This window comes from Rhinatrema bivittatum, chromosome 2 (genome assembly GCF_901001135.1).
Source record: "Rhinatrema bivittatum chromosome 2, aRhiBiv1.1, whole genome shotgun sequence".
Classification (NCBI taxonomy): domain Eukaryota; kingdom Metazoa; phylum Chordata; class Amphibia; order Gymnophiona; family Rhinatrematidae; genus Rhinatrema; species Rhinatrema bivittatum.
The window spans coordinates 429,720,756-429,745,301 of NC_042616.1; the positions used below are offsets into that span (position 1 = coordinate 429,720,756).

General features: G+C 44.4%; 1 protein-coding gene across 1 annotated transcript in view; it reads right to left on the minus strand.

Moving 5' to 3' along the window:
- Positions 1-24,546, minus strand: part of KDSR (3-ketodihydrosphingosine reductase) — a 107,465-nt gene that overhangs the window by 55,056 nt on the left and 27,863 nt on the right. The window contains 3 exon segments of the mRNA XM_029590307.1: positions 7,797-7,892; positions 21,306-21,371; positions 23,007-23,063. Of these exon segments, the coding sequence (XP_029446167.1) occupies positions 7,797-7,892; positions 21,306-21,371; positions 23,007-23,063 (219 nt within the window).

Here is a 24,546-nt window from a genome sequence, read left to right on the forward strand (position 1 = left end):
GATCCAAAGAGAGCAGACTGCCCGCCAACAGGCAGAGAGTGGAGGTGCAGCTCAATCAGACCTCCAAGAAGACTGCGGAAATCTGCAGAGTGGCCATGGTTACAATCCTAACAGCACTGGGTTAAGCTCTGCACAAGGTGGTGATCGCAAACTTGGCGGCGGCAGCAGCAGCATGGCTGAATCAGGCTTCTGAGAAGGCTGGACTAACCTGCACGGAGCAACCGTGATAAAACCCAAACATTAATGATCACGGGGAGACTGGCCAATTATGTTGCTTCTTTAGTAATAATTTGTAATTGCATCGAGCTTCTCATTTAATTTTTATGTTGATTTACTGTTTAATTCAATTATTCTTGTCCAACATATACCGTATTTTTCGCTCCATAGGATGCACCTGACCATAAGATGCACCTAGGATTCAGAGCAGGAAAATTAAAAAAATAAAAATAAAAAATGGTGTGCTAAACCGGCTCTGTTCCCGGGCGTCTGTGTGTCTTATGGAGCAAATTAGGGGAGGGCATAACATTTTTTTTTGTCCCCATTTCATTTTCGGGTCTGGGGAGGGCCATTTCTGTCCACTCCCCGGATCAGAAAACTTTTATCGTTCTCTTTGTTGGGGGGAAAAAAAAACCCAAAAACAAAACAAAAACATCCCAACCCTTTAAATTTAATTAACTATATCCTCCCACCCTCCTGCCCACCCCCCGCAAGACTTGCCAAAAGTCCCTGATGGTCCAGCAGGGGTGCGGGAGTGATGTCCTGCACTTGGGCCGTCGGCTGCCAGTATTCAAAATGGCGCTGATAGCCATTGCCCTTACTATGTCACAGGGGCTACCAGTGCCATTGGTTGGCCCCTGTCACATGGTAGGAGCAATGGACAGCCCACACCAAGATGGATATATAAATGATGGACTAGTGGTTAGAAACAAAGCTGGCCGGGATTGGATGTTTTGGGACAACAGCCTCACAAACATTGATGGCTTTGCGGATTAGGACAGCAATACAGGGAAGGGGGCCTGGGTGATGGATAAAGTATGAAACCTTGTTCTATGTAATGCCTTTTGGCAATTTTCATGTTCTGTTTCAATGTAAACCGATGTGATCTTTATTTCATATAGGAACACCGGTATATAAAAATCTAAAAATAAAAAATAAATAAATAAATAAAGTATTGGTCTAAGTATGAACGAGATACTGGCCTCCCAGTGGAGGTGTTGACCAGAACTGTAACAGAATTTGGACATGCTTGCGGCAGATATGGAGGGTAGTTATTAGTTCCTTCCTCCAGCTTCTGACAAGGTTGCACTAGTGTGGGGTACCCGATAGTTAGTACTTAACTGGGTCCTGCCCAGAAGTTTGTGGTTGGGCCATCTCTAGTCAGCCAATTTAAGTGAACAACCTTCAAAGCCCCGACTAGCTGCTCACTAATGCACTAAACCTCGACAAAAGGGGAGACAGTGTAATCCTAGCCATGTGGATGTACTGAAATTTCATAAGATTTAAGTTGATATCACTGGCCTCTGTTTAAAAAAAAAAAAAAAAAAAAAATAGATTTGACAATGAGGGTCCAGATAGGAATTGACAGAACTAAATCAGGAAGTCTAAAACAACGTCTAATGGGCTATACATTATTTACTGGGTATGTCAAAATGTAAAGAGGGCTTCTAGTTGGGCATAGGCAATCCTCAACTTAAGGTATTGCGAGTTGCAGCATTTCTAAATAGATACCCATTATCCAGTTTACAGCATTTGTATTAACTTAAGATGCCAGAATGGGTTTTTAATCAGTCCCAAAGTAGAAGCCTTATTCCATAGTTCTATACACTTCAATCACTCAGTCAAAACGAGACGTTCCAATGCCAGATCAATAAATAAAAACAGAGACCTTCCCCCACCCCCCACAAAAAACAACCTCACATTTATTACCCTTTTGCCTCAGATTCCTAAGCAGGTAGGAAGCCTTGGTTGCCACCTCTTCTGGAATCTGCATAACCTGCAGTTGAGGCAACCAGCCCCACCATGAATTTGAATTGTTCTTCTGGAAAGAGGCAGGCTCATTTCCTCCAGGTCCCCCATCAGAGAGCAGGCCAATTCCTTCTACTCCTTAAGGGAGAGAACCAGGTTGGTCAAGTAGAGGGCTCCAGAAAGAGGCTTGATGGGATGATACAATCTAAGTCACTGCAGCAGAAGATTGCTGGCCGAGTCTCTGGTGGAGATATGGTGACAAAGCATGCAGAGACCTTAATTCCGGAATCAAAAGTAGTGTCGGGAGGATCTTTGCAAGAGGAAGAGAAAGCTAGATTGGAAACAAAGAATCAGACAAACCTAGCAGCTCCAAGGAGCAGGTTTGTTTTGTGTTTTGTTTTTTTTGACAAAGGCAGTGTCTTGCAAGAGGGAAAGAAAGACCTTGTATTTGTTGCTTGGAGCTTGTCTCTACATTCAGCGTGGTGTTACTCTTCATGGGGACTCTTGCCACTTCCCCAATATCCAATACTTTTCTTTGAGACTTCTGCTATAGCACAAACATTCTTAAAAGGGTAATTTTATTTAAGTTCATGGAAAAAGCAAGAATCACGACACAAAGACTTGCTTAGAAGCATGAAGGGCAGGCATGGAGTGACTCCTCTATGAGGAAAGGCTAATGAGGTTAGGACTCTTCAGCTTGGAGAAGAGGGGAGATATGATAGGTGGTTTATAAAATGAATGGAGTGAATGAGTAAACATTAATCAGTTGTTTACTGTTTCGAAAAGTACAGAGACCAGGGGGACACAATGAATTTACTAGGCAATATATTTTCTATTAGTTTTAAATGTTTTTTTTACTTAACGTGTAATTAAACTCTGGAATTTGTTGCCAGAGGATGTGGTGAAAGCCATTCGTGCAGCTGTGTTTAAAAAAAGGTTTGAACAAGTTCCTGGAGGAAAAGTCCATCAACAATTAAGGTGGACTTGGGGAAATCCACTGCTTATCCTTGGGATAAGCAGCTTGGAATCTATCTACCCCTTGGGATCCTGCCAGGTACTTGCGACCTGGATTGGCCACTGTTGGAACTAGGATACTGGGCTTGATGGACCTTTGGTCTGACCCAGTTTGGCAAATCTTATGTACTTATGCTAGGAAACATCCTGGAGCTCTTAAGCAGCACCATTAGACCACTGGAAGGCAATCAGCTTTCTGCACACTGAGCTCCTGCTTCAGGTGGAGGCAGCAGGGGGCCTTGTGAAATGCTGCAGGTCCTGAAAATGTCTGGTGGAGCAGAACTCCATTATTTCATGGATCCAACTATCCTATCCAATGGTGTATACTTTGGTGGCGGGGGTGTGGGCTATGGGCACCAAAACTTCACAGCCAAGCAGGAACCTCATCCCTCACAATGGCATGGTCTCAGGTCCTCCTGTGGATATGAAAACATGTTACACAAGAATAGGTCCCACATTCCTTGTGTGTGGGTCTTGCTATTTATACAATGAAAAAAAAATATTTTTATATTTAAAAAACTGCACAAGGAATAAAGTTTTATATGTCAAGACAGCCACCACTGTAGCAGCAGCAGCAGCAGCAGCAGCAGCATGGTTTCTCCCACCTGATACAGAGCTGAAATGGGAGGGAAGATGCTCAACTGCTGGGAGAGAGGAAAAAATGGAGTCGTCATCAAATGTTTCCATTGCCCACCTACCTCACGTGGTGGCCCTTGTCCATTACAGAGCCAGCTCTGTAGAGGGATGCAACAGAAATATTTTATTATTGCTTAGGTACAACTATGTAAACACAGAAATGGAACACGACTTGCTCAAAGTTCCATGGTAGCAAACGGGAGAGAGAATATAAATTTGCATCCCAGGCACATTTCCAATTCAACTCAATAATCCAACCAGCCTGAATTGCCAGTGCATTCAGTAATAGTATGACGTATTTTAGGTGTATGAGACTGCCATTTTTTTCACCTATATAAAAAGCAGTGTTCATCTGTCTATGCCTGTAATGCGCTCCCAACTGGTCACATCAAACTTTGCTGACACATTGGGTGGCTTCCTATTGGTCAATGTAGGAGGCTTCCCATTCATCCAACCAAACCCTGAGGCAGGAGGCTTCTTATTAGTCACTACAGAAGAGGAAGGATCGACAATAAAGGCAGGAGGAGGAAGAGGATCAGGATGGGGATGGGGATAGAGAGAGAGGATCTGGAAAAGAGGCTAGTTTTAATACCATCATTTTAGTTACCTTTAAAAATAAAGCTTGGCTGCAAGAAACAGGATATAGATTTTCTCAGCCTTAAGATAAATTTTATAGGCAAACAAGACCTTGGGCATGAGTCCAGAACACAAACGTTTGCAACAGACAAAGCCATCTGGACTCAAAAGACAAAATTTACCGCAAAGAGTAAACAAACATGAAAAAAACACAACCCAGGTTCAAACAATAGGAGGAGGATTATGTGCTGTCTTAATAACAAATTGCGCCAATTCCGGTTGATTTGTACTGCTGTATTTTTTAAGCTTAGCAACACTGGTGACATTCCCCAAAATACAACTCACTTTTGTTATATTCCTTCTACATATTATTCCTACATATCCTTTATTTTTGTTAGGAAGCGCTTGGAGAGCGGTTCCGCTTTCCAGGGGAATGTGTGTTCTTGGACCACGGCTCGACCCCAGAGGAACTCCGAAGAGGTGCCGCGGCAGGCGAGACATGCCCGAGCATGGGCTGGACAGGAGCGAGGCTGGACTGAAGACAGATGACTGAAGATACTGACCCTCCTCCGGACCTGCACGCTTCGGGAAGACCAGCAACGCAATGGTGGTCTTGTGAAAAGTCCTCCGACCGTTCAAAGCCCTTTCGGACCTGCCGCTGGGTAACGGCAAGAAGCGGCAGGCTGGATGGAGGCCAGGGCAGCGAAGACTGGAACATGGAGATTCAGACGAAGACTCAGGAACAAGGTACTTGGATGCACAGACGAAGACTCAGGAACAAGATACTTGGAGAAAGGTTCAAGGTATTCAGAAGACTCAAGCTAGGTTCTAGGCATTCAGGAAAGTCAAGCAAGTACCGGGTTGAGGCTGCGACGCAGCGCGCCCTACACAGTGCGGACCCACAGGACTGGTCACGGACCACGCTGGACTCGAAGAGCCTCTAGACAAGATGTGGTGAGAAGAAGAGGGGCATGTCTCAGATGCTGTAGAAGCCTGTACCGGAACGCGCCCTACACAGCCATCAATGGCTGTTCGCGGACCACACTAGAACGACACAGGTACTAGCAGAGTCTTAGGCATGAACGGAGCAATCTCAAGAACATCCGAGGGCTGGAAGATGGGACGGAGGACCAAGGCGAGAATTGGCTTCAAGCAAGGATTCGGGACCAAGACACAACTTGGTTTCAAACAAGGATTTCCCTCCGGAGGCTTGAGCTGCAGTAGTGAGGAAGGCAAAGTACCATGACATGGCACGCCAGGAAAGGGGGCAACGAAGAACCAGGGCTTCAGGACATCTGGACTGGATCACGGACATCAGGAAGAGAAGACAGACATCTGGACTGGAACACGAACATCAGGAACTGGATCACGGACTTCAGGACGAGACATGGAGCTCCAACGGAAACGAAGAACACAGGACCTTGAAGAGCTGGATCAGCGAGACTCCTAGAGCGAAGGACAGGAACATCCAGGCGTATCTAACTCCTTGCGAAGGCAAAGCTGGAATGAACGCTGGGCCCTTTTGTAGGAAAGAAGAGGACAACGCCCAGGGAGGAGCTAGCAGGGGCCACACCTGGCTGGCCCTTGAAGAGATCCAGGAGAAGAGAGCAGAGATGTTGGTGGTGTCCCTGCCACGTGGACGGCCCAAAGAAGCAAGGCAGGCTGTAGAAGCAGCCCTGCCATGAAGAAAGGCAGGCTGCAGAAGCGGCTTCCAGCCGCGAAGAAAGCAAGCAGGGAGACTGAGGAGAGAATGCAGGGCTGCAGGGACGGCCTTCCCTGCCGAAAAGGACCCTGGCAGTGGCAGAGACGGCCTCTCTGCCGTTTGAGGACCCTGGGAGCGGCAGCGGCGATCCAGCCGCGTTGGAAAGAGGCTCCCGGCACTCAGCCCTGCTGTGCAGGGCAGCCACGCGGCTTCTGAGCAATGGAGGATGGCATTTTCAGGCACTGGAGTGTCAGCGTCAGCGGCCTGACTGGCAGCGAAGAAGGCAGCGCTAGCGGCCCGACTGGCTGCGGGAGGTAGGGGAAAACAATTTTGTGTCAAGATGGCTTTGATATACATATACACATATATATATTCACATGCATTTGTAACAAATGGTATGCAGCTTTAATAATGGCCTTGCCCCAAAGGAAACAAAAGATGACACACCATGCAGCATGTCACATGGGTCTGCAGTGCCAGTCTAGAGTGGCCCAAGACCGGGAAGGTTCTTAGGTTTAAATTCAGCAGCTTTATAAAGATATATATTAAAAAAAAAGCAAGTTTATACCATTGCATTTCAGCTTTACAAGTACCACCCCCAGTTGCACAGTCTTACGAATAGCAGTGGCTATTTTCTAAGTCAACTTGACAAATAGTTTATAGACTTCTTCTCCAGTTACTTATCCAAACCTTTTTTAAACCATGCTACATTAACTTTCCTAACCACATCCTCAGGCAAAGAATTCCAGAGCTCAATTTTGCATTGAGTTAAAAAAAAAAAAAAAGGGTCTTCAATTTAATTTAAATGTGCTCCTTGCTAACTTTATGAAATGCCCCCTAGTATTTCTATTATCTGAAAGAGTAAATAACCAATTCACATTTACCCATTCTAGTCTTCTCATGATACATGTAGCAGTAATTTTATTACAAAATCATTCACATGCATAAAACATGGGTCTTGGATGTGTACATGAGTCATTATGAAATTGTGCAGGACTTGTGCATAACGATTTCACACATACTTTTATGCATACACAAAAATAAAAATTGGCATTCCAGGGAATGGAGCTGGAATTTCTTCGGGCCATGCCTTTGATTTAAAAAAATAAATAAATAAGAAGTATGGGCATAAATTAACCCACTCAAATGATGCGCTGCAAAGGGCGGGCATAACTTTGCATGGGTGAGTTTGGGTTTTACTTTCCTTTTAGGGACAATTTTCATGGCAAATCTATGTGTAGCACTTCACTTTTGAAAACTGGCATGATTTATGCACTTTGGCAATGCATAAAGTGTTGTTATATAAAACGACTCTCCCTAAGGATTAAGAATGATGAAAAGTAAATATTTTTTTTGGCACAACACAAAACGCCTCTAAAATCTCCATTGCCAGCTGCTTTATTGAGAAAAAGAAAATCAATGAATTATTGAAATTATAGCTCTTGGAATTCATTTTGGAGTACTATGCTAATTCAATCAAAGGAAAAGGTCTCTACCCCCTCACATCTACCACATGATCACCTTTTCTGCCAACTCCCGACGGTTTAATTTAAACAGTCCACAGTAAACATTTCTAGGCATTTTGTAAATGGGAAACCACTCTGGGTGATGTGTTTGTCAGCAAATCCACACGTATGCTAGGGGTACTGAAGGTCCTCAGCCTTTGATCTTCTGCCACTCGGCACACCTGAGGAACACATTCCAACAACAGTGCACTGGGAAGGGGGTGTCCCCCCCTACAAGAGTCAGAGCACCATTACCATCATACTTCATGGGCTACCAAACACCGGGTTAACAACGGCATATACCTCGTCTGGGGCCGTCACTCAGAATTCACTCGCCGGGCTTTATGTTAACACTTTTTGTTAATTTACTCTAAGAATAGAAAAGCATGCTCACTTACTGCAAAGCGATCAATTTCAATGTCGTCAAATTTTCCTGAAATTGAAGTCCCAGCACAGTTTACAAGCATGTCCACTGGACCTAGCTTCTCTTGGGCCTGAGGGGAGAGAAATGAGGAAAAGATCATTATTTCCTTTCTGGTAATATTCTGGGCCCACAATAAGAAGTGCCATGGTGGGTCAGACCAAGGACCATTGAGCCCAGCACCCTGTCTCCAACAGTGGCCTGAGTGACAAACACCCGGCAGATGCCATAAAGTAGGTCTTTTCTTGTTCTTGCTTCCTGGGATAGCAATAGCTTTCTTTAGTCTACCCAGCTAATAATTGCTTATGGACCTGTCCAATCCGCAACTACGCTGTTCACTTTGACTACATCCTTCAGCAACAAATTCCACTGCATGTGATCTCCAATTCAAATACATAAAGTTCTAAGATTTAACACATAATTTGTTCCTGAAAACTGTCTTAAGTCAAATCATATTCTTGGATTGCTTCCAGCACCAAGGTCCAATACCTAATTTTCTACAAAATAATCCTGGGTTTAATATATTAGTACAGTAGAACACAGACATTTTAAAGCATTAGATTTTTTTTGTCGTCAGTTGAGGAAAGCGCCAAGACACATCTACAGGCCATTGCACCGACCCTGTCCTGAGGAGATGATGTCCACAGTGCATTTCCTGCTGACGTCACCTCGCCTGGCCTCATGGTCCATCAGTGCACAAAATGCACGTCTGCCAGGAAATGCTCGAGCATGTGTCAAAACAAATACTGTAAGTTGGATAGTGGGTGTCAATTTAGAAATGCTGTAATTCAAATACTTTAAGGATTCCCTGTGCCCAAGTAGAAGTCCTGTTTGACATACTCAGTAAAGAATCTATAGCCCGTTAGAAGTTGCTTTTCTGACTTACCTCTATCAATTCCTATCTGGACCCTAGGGTCTAAGCTGCTTTTTTTTTTTTTTTTTAATCGGATAGAGGCCAATGACATTAACTTAACCTCGTGAGATTTCAGTACATTCACATAGCTAGGCCTGCACCGTCTCCGCTTCTCGCCTGCCGAGGTTTTGCACATTAGTGCAGCAGCTAGTCAGGGCTTCAAAGTTTATCTGCTTAAACCGGCTGACTGGTAATGGTCCAAGCACTCAGTTGAGCACTGCCTATCAGATACCCTGCACTAGTGTGAGCCTGGTCAGAAACTGGAGGGAGGTGAACACTTCTGGCCTGCACAATAGGCCATGTTATGCTGCGTCCCCAGCCTCAGAAGCAAATATAAAACCAAGAAGAAGAAATACAATAATGTTAAGGTGAGATGCTCCAAACTGCTGTGGGCAACTACAGCACATGAATTGAAAGGGGTGTATCCAAATTTCTATTTTTTTTTCTCCTTACTGGTCTGAACCTGGAGAGACTTTACCAAAGTATTACCTTAATGAGTGGGAAAAGGCACCACTTAAATAACCCGTTCCCTGAAGGCTACATCTGCCACCACCCACTAATTGTCCCCAGAATCCTTATGCACTTTCATGTAGCAACCCCAATCCATGACCTCCTACATCTGCTTTGCAGATCCCAGTTTTTTTTCAGCAAAAGCAGTCAAACTTGCACAAAATGAGCAGGTTTTTCTGAATCCAGGAACTTGCTGAAGCATCACCCTATAAGCTTCTGAATGAAGGTTTGTTTTTTTTTTTGTTTATTTTAACTGTCTAAAAATAGCTTCAATGCCTGTAATTTTTTTAACTGGTTGCACTGAAAGTCATTTCAGCTCTTGCAAATGGAGGCATGCAAGACAAACATTTTAAATACAATTAATTAATTCAAAATATCATCATAGAACAGTCAAATCTCAGGATTTTTTTTTTCTATTTGCATGATTCGCAGAAAGGTTACTTGTCTTATAAATCACAGCCTAGCTCCAGAGTTTGCAGGAAATATTTCGACCTGTGGTCCAGGAGACAACTATTCTGGCATCCTACCAGCACAGGGGGCCCAGGGGGTTGAAGGGGAAAGACAAGGCCAATGGCATGGCCCACAGGGTCAAAGAGTGTACCAAGATGTACATGGGCTGACTGAGAAAGTTAGCAGGACGGTTGAACAGCATGGAGCCAAAGGGAGAGGCAGCTATGGCTTTCGTAGGGGAGGGCTCTTGGGACAGAGACCAGTGAAAGAAATTGAGGGGGAGCGCGAGAGATGAGGCAAGAAAAAAAGGGCAGAAAGAGAGGGTAGTGGAGAGGATAGGGAGTGAAGTTGTAAAGTATGCACCAGCACTTAACAGTTGTTTTTGTAGCGACCTCTGACCTGTTGGAAGTTAAATAAGCCACTAATGAGGTTTATAAAACAACTGGCAATATGTCTATAATAGTTATGTTTAAAACAAAATTAGCAGCTCGATTTATATACCAAATCTCTTTATCATTAAGAGTTTGTCTCTTAAGAACATAAGAACATAAGAAATTGCCATGCTGGGTCAGACCAAGGGTCCATCAAGCCCAGCATCCTGTTTCCAACAGAGGCCAAAACCAAGCCACAAGAACCTGGCAATTACCCAAACACTAAGAAGATCCCATGCTACTGATGCAATTAATAGCAGTGGCTATTCCCTAAATAAAATTGATTAATAGCCATTAATGGACTTCTCCTCCAAGAACTTATCCAAACCTTTTTTGAAACCAGCTACACTAACCACATCCTCTGGCAACAAATTCCAGAGCTTTATTGTGCGTTGTGTGAAAAAGAATTTTCTCCAATTAGTCTTAAATGTGCTACTTGCTAACTTCATGGAATGCCCCCTAGTCCTTCTATTATTCGAAAGTGTAAATAACCGAGTCACATCTACCCGTTCAAGACCTCTCATGATCTTAAAGACCTCTCTATCATATCCCTCCTCAGCCGCTTCTTCTCCAAGCTGAACAGCCCTAACCTCTTCAGCCTTTCCTCATAGGGGAGCTGTTCCATCCCCTTTATCATGTTGGTTGCCCTTCTCTGTACCTGATCTATTTGTACTTGATCTATTTGGCAGTGGGGTTTGGCAATTCTGCATACAACACTTTAACAAAATACCAATGTCGGAATGTACCTTCCATGGTCTTCTACCTGTCAGAGAGACTGCATCAGATAAGTCCACTATCATTTCAGCTGCCATTTGAAACAGAGGCTCATAATTGTGCAATAGAAACATATAAACATGATGGAAGAAAAAGACCATATGGCCCAATCAGTCTGCCCATCCATCCAATTTATCTAGCCCTTACAATTCCCATCACTCCCTCAGAGATCCTCTATATTTATCCCATGCTTTCTTGAATTTAGATACTGTCCTTGTCTCCACCACCTCCACTGGCTGGCCTTGCGACACACTGGTGTGTCGCAAGGCCAGCCTGGGTGGGAGTTGGTTGACTTCTTATATTGGGCCTGATGGGAGGCTCCTCTCACTTCTTTCTGGCCCAGTGGGAGGCTGTTTCCTCTTTCACCCAGATCACAGCGAGACATTGCCAATTCCTGCTGTTCTGGGCCCCGATGGGACACAAACTTTTATCTTCCCCTGCTGAGTCTGGGGAGGGTGGGGGAATGGAAGTTGGAAATTCTGGGCAGATAGAAGTGGAAAGGAGAGGGAGTGTGGGGGCTGCTGAGCAGGAAGGGATGAGAATCAGGGGAGAGAGAGAGAGCACAGGGAAGAGGATGGGGGGGGGGGGGTCGGGAATGCTGGGCTGGGATGTGAGTGTGAGCAGATGACTGAAAGGGAGTAATTGGGATAAGTGAAGGATGATGGAGAGAGAGTGATAAGGGGTGCAAAAGCCATAATAAGACAGTTTGGGGAATGTGCATTTCTTCTATCTTTGTACTTTGCTTAGTGTAGAAAGAAATGTACTTCTATTTCTAGTTCTCCAGTTTTGCACTGCATGCAGAAAGGCATCTTGAGGTTTCCATTCCAGCTTTTGTCTTCACATTTATAATTTGTGGTCTTTTATTCTGTATTTGGTGAAGGTTGGAACTGTGTGTGTGACTGAGGTGAGGTTTTGATACAAACCCCTACCTACTAATAAATCTTCTTTGTTGCATTTTCTCATTAGGACATGCATTAGTGCTGCACTGCTGCTTTTTCATAGAAAGCGATATTGCTGTTTTGAGTGCTTGAAATTAGTGTTGCAATGGTATGGAAGGTTTTATTTTCAGGTTTTGTATTTTACAGTGCGCCTGGTAGTAAGGGAGTTTGTGTTTCTGTTACTGAGATAGTACCAGAATCAGAATATATTTTTAATATGATGAGTGGTATGGGGAAATCTCCTCTGCATCCATTGTTTGGGGACCTGGGGGGGGGGGGGGGGTCCTATGGATGCGGTGTATATGTTTACATTTAGCACAATGATGGTCAAGTGTTCAGTGTGTCATGCACGTAAGCATTATTTATCAGGTGTGTCCCAATAGAACCACTGCTCTAGGGTAGACATGTATAGATCTTTAAAAGTCTCTCCCCTTATGCTTTAGAACAAAGACCACTGAGCATTTTAGTAGCCACCCTCTGGACTGACCCCATCTGTTCATATCCTTTTGAAGGTGCGGTCTCCAGAATTATACACAGTATTCCAAGTGAGGTCTCACCAGGGCCCTATGCAGAAGCAATATCGCCTCCCTTTTTCTGCCGACCATTCTTCTCCCTATGGCTGTTGCTTTATCCATCTGTTTGGCCACCTAAGAACATCAGATCCAATCATCCCCAGATCCAGCTCTTCCTTTGCACTTAGAATTTCCCCTCCAATATTGTATCTCTCCCTTGAGCTTTATGCAACCTAAACGCATTGCTCTGCATTTTTTTTAGCATTAAATCATAGTTGCCAGTCTAGACCATTCCTCGAGCTTCGATACATCCCTCATGTTTTTTCACACCTTCCTGTCTACCCTATTGCAGATTTTGGTATCATCAGCAAAAAGACAAACCTTTCCTGATAATCATTCTGCTATGTTGCTCATGAAAATGTTGAAAAGAACTGGTTCAAGGCCCAATCCCTGAGCAACACTGCTAGTAACCCCCTCCTCAGAGAAAACTTAATTTACTTTTTCCCTTTGTTGCCTCCCATTCAGCCAGTCACTCTAGGATCCATTTCAAAGGCTCAAAATTTATTTATAAGTCTTCTGGGCAGAACTGTGTCAAAGGCCTTACTAAAATCCAAGTACACTATGTCTAGCGCTCTCTCTTGATCTAATTCTCTGGTCATCCAATCAAAGAAATTTATCAGATTTGTCTGACAAGATTTACCCCTGGTAAAACCCTTGGATGTATCCCATTTGACCCCCATTGACTTATCTACTCTAATTTTAGTTAGTTCCTCACGAACACACTGCTCTGAAAATCAAAAGAGTTTTACCTCACTTCCAATCTTATTTGTGTTTCTTTTATGTGGTCCTGTTCTAGGCCCTTCCACAGTGAACAGCGAACAGAAATATTTGTTAAGTAATTTTGCTTTTTCCTCATCAGCCTCTGAATCTCACAATGACACTTTTGCACTTTCTATAACATGAAGAAAAAAAAAAAACAAAAACCCCAGACTTGTCCATTTTATGGTATTTGCCATTTTGTCTTCCATTTGAAAATTTTACATTCCTATTTTCCCACTTCTTAGCTTTTCCAGATATTGTTGCCTGTCTTCCACCTTCTGTGATCTCTTGTAGTTTATGAATGCTAACCTTTTTGCTCTTCTAAACCAATCCTAATTCTCTCTCCAGTTTATGTAACCATGTAACCTGGAGAAATAAGCTGAGATCACCAAATGAAGTAAAATCACTTTTTTTTTTTTTTTAAACTAGTAAGAAGCAGGGAATATTTTCTATATCCTAAGAATGTACTAACCTCAAACTGTCATATTTCTTTTTCTTTAACTAACCAGGATCTCAAATCCACAAATCAGGGGGTGAGGAGGGTCAAAAAAAGGAATAGAAACAAGAAAATATATATATTACGGCTGTATAATCTATGAGCTCCATTTTCAGACAGTCTGGATAGCAAAGTTAGACGGATAAACTTATCTGGCCAACTTTGGATATCTATTCAATACTGCAGCTGCACTGCTGAATATAGCTGACTAACTATAGGAGAGCGCTTTGGCCCAATCAAACTTAACCAGTTAAGTCATCTGGCTAACTCTGAATACTGGAGTTAGCTGGTTAACAACTCCTCCCAGTTACACCCCCGGAACACCTCTAGCTTATCCGGCTAAATTCTAGCCATCTAACTTATTATCTGTCTAGAATTTAGTTGGATATGTGCCCAAATATTTATTTAGCTGGCTAACTGCTTTTGAAATGGACTAGGGATGTGCATTCATCTAGGACGAATTAGGCAATTTCAATGAAATTTCCTAATTCGGGGAGCCCGAAACCTGAACGAGTTTTTCCCGAAATTTCAGGAAAAACTCGTTCGGGTTTCGGGCTCCCCAAATTAGGCAATTTTGTTAGTGCACACTAATCCGAAATTCAGGTCCCCCCTGAATTTAAAAGGCCCAAACAATGGGAAATACGAAATTTCCTGCGGCGGGCTGAAAACGAAACTCTAATATGGACCTCTGTATATATGGCGGACAGAAGTTGCTACCACAATATTTCACTTGTGGTACACCACATCTCTCTTCTCCAGCAATTAAGATGAATTAGAAACACCTGCTGCTGCTCTTTCTTCTATACATCTCTGCAGCCATGTAGCAAAGAAAATGACATGTATCCTTTTACATTTAACACATTTAGCTGGAAACTTTAAACAGAAATTAGCTCCGATAGTAATCAAGCGGTTAAGAACTCGCAATGCAAAAAAAAAAAAAAAAGTCTTGTTTGTCTTGAGCCACCTACTCAGATCCGAGTATACCCTGACCTTCTGATGGAAAAAACAAAAACAAATGCAAGCCTCTATTATGAAATAAAGACCTCAAGGCCCAGTCCCCATTGGGCTGCTCTTAACAGCCTGAATCTCCTGTAATGTTTTCAACGCTGTGCTCAAGTCTAAACTATTTAGTGTCAAACTGTCATCTGCTGCACCTCCATCCACACCCACATTTTTCTTAAAATGAAGGACTTGAAATAACTGGTGGTAAATATTCCACAGGATAGGTCAGAATTTCAATAAAATACTTTCAGCCTTTTAAGTGGTGTCATAGTACCACTTTTATAAAAAATTAGGGAATACCCATTGTCTTATAAAGTGTTTATTAGTCCCTCAACCTCTAAGCACCCTCCACATATACAGCTGTCTGCCTAAATATATTTGAAACAGCTGAACTGACCCCAGGGACTGGGGACTAAATTCTTTTGATCTCTGGTAAATCAAAGCCATCTCTAGTTGGCCGCATCTCTTTGGGAACAGACCTTGAATTCTCTTCATGAACTGCTGAGACCATGGAACCTCTCAACTGCACCGCAAAAGAGAATGGATTGTCACCACTTGTTTCCCTTACCTTTCAAAACTCCATGCCAGCGACAATGCGTTTTGTGAGTGTTCCAAAAACTGGATTAATTTAATAAACACCAACACTGTTGGCGATTACTGTCCCGAATCTGAAGGCCTGGCAAAAGGATCTGCCCTTGTAGAGTCTACCACCTGACCATTGAATAGTGACGGTATATAACAGAATTGCTTACCTGTAACAGGTGTTCTCTGAGGACAGCAGGATGTTAGTCCTCACACATGGGTGACATCAGATGGAGCCCGGCACGGAACTTTGATCTCAAAGAATCTAGAACTTTCAAACATGCCCTACTGAGCACGTGCAGCTGTAGTCATCACCCTGCCCCCTAGGCAGAGTCCCTCGGTCTATAATATAGCTAATACATGGAGAAACCAATTCCCAGGGGAGGCAGGTGGGTTTCATGAGGTCTGACATCCTGCTGTCCTCAGAGAACACCTGCTACAGGTAAGCATCTCTGCTTTCTCAGAGGACAAGCAGGATGGTAGTCCTCACACATGGAGGAATCCTAAGCTACAGGCTGTCCAAGCAGGACAAGCGGGAAACCGCACCATGCTGAAAGCACAACCTCTTTACCTTCTGCCTGTGAGGCAGCTGATCCACAAAGGTGTCTAGGCAGGAAAACAGTTGGGTTCTACAAACAGAAAACCATAGAAAAGACTGACACACAAAACCCTGATGCATAAAAGAGGCACCAAAGGCAGGGGAGTGATGTGAATGCCAGCCAAGAACATACTCCGCATCATGGAAATCAATACAAGCAGGGTTTCGGATCAGTAAACCCCAGTGACGACAGTACGTCTAGAACCTCCTAGATACAGGAAAAAGTCTAGAGCTGTAAACAAGAGAAGGACTCTTGGACGAAGATTGCACAGTTTCCTTCATTGTTCCAAGACAACCGAAAAACCAACTGGGACCAGAGAACTCCCCAGAAAGAAACTGCGGTCTACTGGCATGTGAAGGGCAGAATGCATCTGCAGAAGTGCGCCTATCTTTGGCTAATATACATAATGGGCAGAAAACTCAAGCAATGCTTGGAAGAATAATCAACGGCAGGGTCTGTAACAGACCCTATGTGCCAAAGCACCAGACATAGCTGACCAGCAGACAGCATCAAGAATTTCAGGGGATGAAAGGAAGTCCCTGAATGGGATTGCTAGCTCAAACCCCCAAACAGGGAGATAAGTTAGGCCTGAAGCTCACCCACACTGCACCCTGTCAGGGGTAGGGCTATCCATCTTATCTACAGGATAGTTCAGGTGAGCAGGAAGACTCTTTGGGCAACCTAGTAAAGTGAGAATCGCTAAAGGCAGTATTGGCCAGATTTTGGCAAAAATATAGGGGGAAAGTGGTCTCTTTCCCTGCAGCTGTACACTAAACTATACCATGAATGCCGTAGCTTTTCCTCCCCTCTCCGTGCCATTCCAACTGGAAGTTGGAAGGAGCTAAGAACACAAGGAGGCAGACTGCTGGGGTAAGCACAAGATGCTAGGCTGTATAACTCAATCCCAAGCAAATAATTCACTGCCGATTCCAGTAGGGAGTTACCAGAGATAGAGCCCTCGGATCGATCCAGGGAAGAGAGGAGAAGATGGAAGCCATCTTTATATTCTAGCCAATATGGTAGATTTGTCGCTGTTTGGCGCTGCTCTCCCTTGTAAGGGGACTTGGCTGGAGCTGGTTTAGGTCAGTAGGGCGAGTGCTGTAGCACCTCATGTGCTGCCGGTGATTCTTCTCCCCGTTTTCCTCCCTGATGGCTCTAGGCAGAGGCAGTTATACGGGGGGACAAGATACTGTTGATGCTGGGACCCAGAGCTGGAAGGTGGTAAAATAGGGAGATATCAGCAACAAAAGCTGCCAGGAATGGAGTTTAAAGAGGAGAAAACAGGTCAGGAGTATCAGAAGACTACTGCCTGAACTATTTTGCTGGGCTTGTCATTGAGTCAGATCTGACAAATTCCTTATCAGATGTTATGGGCAGCTTCGCTGAGCAGAAAGCAAAGTGCAAGTGACTTTACACAAGGGCTGACAAAAACAAGGAAAGCATTTACTGCAAGTTGTAGCAAAATGCTGTATATTTTATTTTTATTTCTTTAATTCTGTTTTGAGGTGACTTGGATAATTTTGTTGGTTAGTCCCGGGCAGCAAAAAAAAAACCCTTTAAATATATTCCTCCTTTATTTACTGTTCTCTACATCCTTCCTTAGGTAAATGAAGAATGACTGTAATACATATTTTGTAAGTATCTCCATGACCAATTCATTAAAACAAATGCACCACTGCCTGATGGAATTGCACATCAGATCCTGAAAGTAGTAGCAGCTCCAAGTGATGAAAGTCACAAAGCCATACATCTCTCCTCCTGCACTTCAGAAAAGTCAGGGAAGGGAATGAAATCCCTTTTTCTTAAAATAAAAAAAAAAAAAACCACCAACCCACAACCATTCATCACTTCTTGGCTTCCTTTTGGTTAAACGCCCAAGTGCCGAATCTGGAGCTGTGGACAGCCTTTTTGGCTATGACTGAAAACCTATACTACATGGGAAGGAGCAGAGGGAAAGGGCTAACACCCCATTGCCTGACCCCACTGGGGATGTGATGCAACAAAGCACTGCCAAAGCAGAAGGATTAAACCTCCTGCTTAAAAAAAAAAAAAAAAAAAAAGACAGACACTTGAGCCGGAAGCAGCATAAGATAATTTCTCTTTTGCTAGCAAGTATAGTGGGATTCAACCTCAGGAGGGCTTTTCTCAGCTGAATGATAAAGAGATGGCTCATTAGAAATCTGGCCCAGGTGCTGAAAGAGCCTAGGACCATTCCTCCTCCTCCCGCTCTGTGTACTATGTAAACTAATCCAGCTGCTGAAAGGGAACATGGAAGCATTACAGCCTATGCAACTGTGCCCTCTTGTGGCAGGCTCCACGGCTTATTATTCTTAAACGCATGAGGCAAGCTGAAAATGAAAGGCAAAAGCAATAGCAGCGTGATTTTTTTCTCTCAGATAAACAGACTGCCCCCTCTGAGATCAAGGACCACAAGTTCACATACGTAGCAGCTCCAAAAGTCTACATCCGATTCAGATAACTTTATTGGCATGACAATTCTACAAGTGTATACACACACACACACCAGTCAGTGTTATGCAAGAAACCATTTCAACCAGATAAAAAAAAAAAAAAAACCTTTCACCAGCCCTTTTAACTCACTATAAGCAATGGCAAGATCATCCAACGAGAACTTATGTATAGTGAAAACATTGCAACAGCAAGAAATTATAGACCATCAGGGACCTGGTTATGCCAAGAAAGTGCTCTCATTGAGAAGGGGGAGACTTGATTATGCTCAAATCAATCTTTTTAGCCATTTCTAATATCAAACATTCTACAATACAGATATATGGTTCCCACAGCAGTAGATGCAATCCAGAAGTAGCTCACTTCTAGCTCATCAAACAGAAGAAAGAAAGAATTAACAGAGCCCACTGACACTAAATGCTGCCATGCAGACCCTGACTCAAAGTTGCCCTGGAAAAGTTCAGAATTTGTTCAAATCCCGTTCTCAGCCACAGCACATGGCAAAAATGGAACACATGGCGCTTTTTCCGGCCCCAGAGCTGCACATAATCCTACGCCAGCTGCTGTTCTCGTCAAAACCTTCACCAAGAAATGCAAGACAAAGACCCAAATGTGGTCAGTATCTCAGGCAAACACGCCCTCCCCGATGGCAAAGTGGAGACCACTCAAGATGATTGCCCAATCTCCAGCACTGCCTCCAGGGCCTCTCAAAATGCAGATGTGGATTTTTTTTCTTCCCCGTCTCGGTAAGCTCTCTCCCACCTTAAGATATTCCGACTCGGACCTTGCAAGCAGCGACTTGTCTCTCCTTGAAATGAACTGCAAGCTTTGTAGAAACGGTCATGCAAGGAAAGTGTTCCCTGCACGCGCTCCCCTGCAACTGGAGGCAAGAGAGTGCAGAGCACGAGAGCAGTCCTAGTCATACAAAAGAGCAGAAACTTCACCAGAATAGCATGGCATTGGTTTCTGTTTCCAGGAAAAAAAAAAAAAGTTTAAACCTCCAAGTCCAGACTAGTGGTGGGAACAAAATGCAGTTAACTGATAATTAAAACTGTTAGCAATAAATAGTACTAGTAAAAATCAGTGGACTGGCTTAAGCACCGAATTCTCTAGTAGCTGAAGATAGTTGGATACTTGATCAGTCACAATACCTTTTATTGGATCAACATAAGAACTATCCAAAAGTGTTTTTGAACTTGTAAGATAACACAGGTACCATCATCTGATGACCAGGCCTACATGAACATGTTTAGAGTTTTATGTTGGTCTAATAAGAGCTGTCATAGCTTATAAAGAATCCAGTGGACTGCCTTTTTTTTTTTTTTTAACTTTTTATTTATGCCAGTGGACTGCCTTAACATGTTCTTAACCATCATTGTAACCAGCTTAGACCATCTGCATTCCTTTTGGCTATGTATTAGACAGGCATATCTGACGCCCCCCAGGCCCACTGTTGAGCAGCTGTTTTTAAAGTGACAAACACTAATTATCTGGTACACTGGAGTGCCTTCCCATGCCTTCTTAAGTAACAATAACTGAACATTAAGGACACATCACACTAAAAGCTCCAGCCAATCTGTCCATTTTCCCTACCCACTGCAATCCGCCAGACTCTACGTGATCTCCAGCTTTACCCTCATTCCCGCACTCAAGGATCATTTGTGCTGGTCCCGGGCTTTCTTGAATTCTGATATGGCTTTGACTGTTTTATGGGTTCACCAGTCTCTCTCTGGGGAAGTTCCTCCTCAGGTTGCTCCCAAGTTTACCCCCCCTTCCAACCCCATATTTGTACCTCATCATCCAGTTTTCCTTCACACACAGACAACTGCATCAGTATTTTATGTGCTTTTGCCTGTAAACTGGTTGTGAACAGCAACACTTTCCTGTAAAACAGCAGAGGACTCAGTCTTGTTGCATAATAGAACTTCTCTGCACACTCACCTCTTTTCCAGAGCAACCACTCGGGCCAATACAGTAAAGTCCGCGGGAGAGCCCGGCGCGCGCACAGGCCACTCTCCTGTGCGCGCGATTCTGTATTTAAATGAGGTCCGGCGGTAAAAAACAGGCAAAAGGAGGCGCTAGGAAACTAGCGTGTCCTTTTGGACCGGAGCAGTGGCTGTCAGCGGGTTTGACAGCCGACGCTCAATTTTGCCGGTGTCTGTTCTCGAGTCCACTGACAGCCACGGGCTCGGAAACCAGACACCAGCAAAATTGAGCGTCCGGTTTTCGACCCAACAGTCGCGGGCCGACTTCAAATTTTTTTTTTTTTTAACCCTTCGGGACCTCTGACTTAATATCGCCATGATATTAAGTCGGAGGGTGCACAGAAAAGCAGTTTTTACTGCTTTTCTGTGCACTTTCCCTGTGCCCAAAGAAATTAGCGCCTACCTTTGGGTAGGCGCTAATTTCTGAAAGCAAAATGTGCGGCTTGGCTGCACATTTTGTTTTCTGAATCGCGCGGGAATACCTAATAGGGCCATCAACATGCATTTGCATGTTGCAGGTGCTATTAGGTTCGAGGGATTGGATGCACGTTTTCAGCCCCTTACTGAATAAGGGGTAACGCTAGCGCGTCGAAAACACGCATCCAATGGCGGGTTAACAGTGCGCTCCGGAGCACACTGTACTGTATCGGCCTGACTGTGAGGGATAAAACCTCACGGTCGAGCCATCACCACAAAACAGACTTGAGCTTTGTACATATGAGACAGCACTGGAGTTCAGAAACTTGAGTAGCTGTTTCAGTAACTTCTACTATTATTTGCTATGCTTTGTACCATGAATTGAGACAGCTAGTTCTGGTGTGACACAAACGAGTCTGATGCACAGGATGCTCAAAGTACTTTGAAACGATAAACTAAAGCCATTTTGCAGGCAAATAAAGAATATTTGCAGTTCTCTTGAACCAAAACGTCACCATTACCGCTTTATGCAGTGATTAAACAATTTAAACAATTAAGTTAGAAGAAAAAAAAAATATATATCCCTTACTTGTTTTATGACATTTTCCACTTGTCCATAGTCTTTGGATACATCAACAGATATGCAAAGCACAACCTAACAGAAAAAGAAACAAGTTAAGAAGAAAACAAGCCAAAGGCTACAATATGATGGTGGGGGTGTGTGTGATGTGAGGTGTGGTGTGTGTGTAGGGGAGTGAAGTGTTAACCGTGAATCTCACTGGCTCTTAATATACAGTTGCTAGATATATATTCCCCTCAGTCTCCAACAGTACCACTACCATATCAACACCTGCATGCCTTATCATGGTAGCAGTGCAACTCTCTGAAGTCTGATGCTGTGCATGTCCATCACCCCCTCCCCTTCTTCTGCTGGACAAACCGCTGGACACTCCATGGACAGGGCTTTCCTGTGAAGCAGGAGGCCACCTTCAGGAACTGAACTGTGCTCTTCAGCTCATGGATCTCAGAAGCCTTCCATAGGGTAGTTTTTGAGATTCTTCAATGGTTCAGGATAAGAGGATGCGCACAATGGGTGCAGGACGAGCCTGTCCAAAATAGGAGGAGGAGGTCTGTACGTTTTCCATTTTAGGTGCTTCAGCACCAAACCATTTAACCAGCCTCATCTGTCTGTCTGTAATGCTCCCATTAAGGGGTGGTGGCACTCCCCCCCAAGTGACTGATGGGCTGGGGGAGGCACGTGTGCAAGGCTCGTGACATCGTCACACACAGGGGTCAGCACGGAGGCAGGGGGTGGGTAGAAAGAGAGAGAGGTCCACGGGGGCTTGCACAGCAGAAGCAAATGGGAGATGCTGGGTGGGAGGGGGGGGGGGAAGGTAAGCAGCATGGAAGAGAGGCAGCAAGACGACTGGCCAGCTGGGCGTCGGCATAGCAACAGTGGAAACAAGATGAGCGGCCTACAAAAAAGTAATCTCGGAGACAGCAGCAGCAACTGAACGGGTGGGGAGCAGGGAGAGAAAGACGAGAGGCTTATGCAAGGTGCGACACACGCTGAACTTTGAAAAACTTTTGCCAGGCAATTCATCAAATCTATGAAATATATCAGAACATTTTTCTTAAATTAAGAGACGCCAGTTCAGTGGGTGTTATTATGCACTGCCAAGCAGAGGCCCAGAGTTTGTTTCCTGAGTCAGATCCTTCCATTCCCCCCACCTCCCCCCAACCCCTGGGGAAACAAGGTGCCCAGACTCTGGGGATGGGGGAAGAGAAGGGAGCCTTCATCAGTCAGGGCCCACGATTTCTGGGTGCTGGAGAGTCTGCTGGGGCTCAGCTCTCAGCTGAGGGCTGCTGTTACTATGACTGGGCTGGATGAACTGAGGGGGGGGGGGGGGGGGGGCAGGGAAGGGAAAGGTTAAAAATGGGGATCCCCTCTGGTAAACATGAAGGCTCCTGAAGCCACAATGAGGAGAGGACGGTTCCAGCTGAAATGGAAACCCAAAAGCAGGGAGAAACACAAAAAAAAAAAGAAAATTAATACAATTTTAAGCAGGAAGAATTGAAGAGATTTGATTGTGCCAAGCGTAAGAAGAATTAAAAACTTCTGAAAAGCATTTGGATCCAGATTTCTCCGAGGAAACCAGGCTATCCCAAGTGCAGCTCCTCAATCATCATCCGGGCCTCCCGGCCTGTGGGAAAGAGGCGAGACTGATCCTTTTTCTCGTAAGGGCGCTGTAAGTCAGAGCATGCACGCAGTCACTCTCATGGACCTTACCTGCTTGTCGTTAATAGCCATTTGTTCTATTTCTTTCTTTGCCCGCAGCAGTTTGTTCTGGAAAGGATACGAGCAGTTATAATTAAACCTGCGGCCTCCAATCTGCTCAAGACCCATTCAAAAGCTGTGACAAAACACCACAGAACTTGAAACCCCACCACCACTAGTTTTGAACCCTTTTTTAAAAAAAATAAATAAATTTCTGTTACAAATACTTAAAATTCCACAGGTTTCCAATCAGTGCAGGCAATAGGCCCAGTTTCTCAAGGATATTCACACCCACTCTCTGCGGACGGATGGGGTAGAAGGGGAAGAGGGAGGAATAAAATACCCAAACCCCTTGCTTAAGAATAAACATGGTGCCATTCACGATCTTATTTTCCTAACAGGGTTTTATCTTGAAACCCTCTCGCATGTTTTTCGGGCCCCACCGAGACAGACGGCTACAGCAGTACGGGTGCACCGGTCAGGTGACATCCAAGGGCAGAGAATTCACGTTTCAGAAATCTATCCAAACTCAAGTGCACAAGCCTGCCAGATTCAGGTGAGGTTCCTGCTAATGTCTAAATATCCACACCTTGCACACAAAAGGTCCACCACAGTTCTATACCCCGCATTTTGAAACGCAGCATACTTAGAGCCGGATGCCTTCAAACATTACATAATGTATGAGCAGTGGATGCAAAGTAAATTCAGCACAGCCCATTAGTAACTTGCATCTTACAGCAAAAAGGTTTCAAAAGAAAACAGAGGATGCAGATAAAAGGAGGGGGGAGGGGGGGGAGGAGTGCGGAAACTAAGTAGGGCGATAACTCATGCCAGGGTGTGCATATTAAATAGAAGTATCATGCACCAGGCCAGATTCAGCCCTGGGTGTGTGTATCGCAGTTTTCTGCCTCTATAAATTCTTGAACAGCATCCATCTCTCTCTCTTTCCCTGCACGACTGACTCTCTCTCCACTTTACACTCTCCGTTGAAAAGTCATTTTTTCCCTTACCAAGGTATTCTCTTTCACTGCCCTCATCAACCCACCCACTCACCCCCCTTTGCATGGTCTGGTACCTAGGAAAGCACCTCCTAGGTTATGGTGCTGGGTGCAGCTTCTCTCTTAGCACGGTGCCAACGGACCGTATCAAACCCACTATTCTGCTGCCCATTCTTTTTACCTTCTCCCTGACTTTTTCCCACCCCCGATACTGCATTGCATTTCCCTACACCGACTGTCATGTGGTTGAGAGAGGGTTGGGCACGTGTGTGCCAAATAAAAGCATCCTGTAAGCAACAAAGAAATTGACAACGAATACAGGCAGCACTACAGCTGAAATACCCACTTCTCAACAGCATATGAATCGGCCTGAGGCCCTATCACCCGGGATGCAGATCCTGTGGCAGGAAGAGGCTCAGCCAGTACTAGGATGGCAGAGACTTCTCTCTTGAGCTGGTCTAGAAGCACGGTGTTCAGAGGATACCAGGCGACTGCAGGTACCATCTTTTGGGTAACATGTTAAACCTGTCCAGGCTTCTCTGTGGCCATAAAGG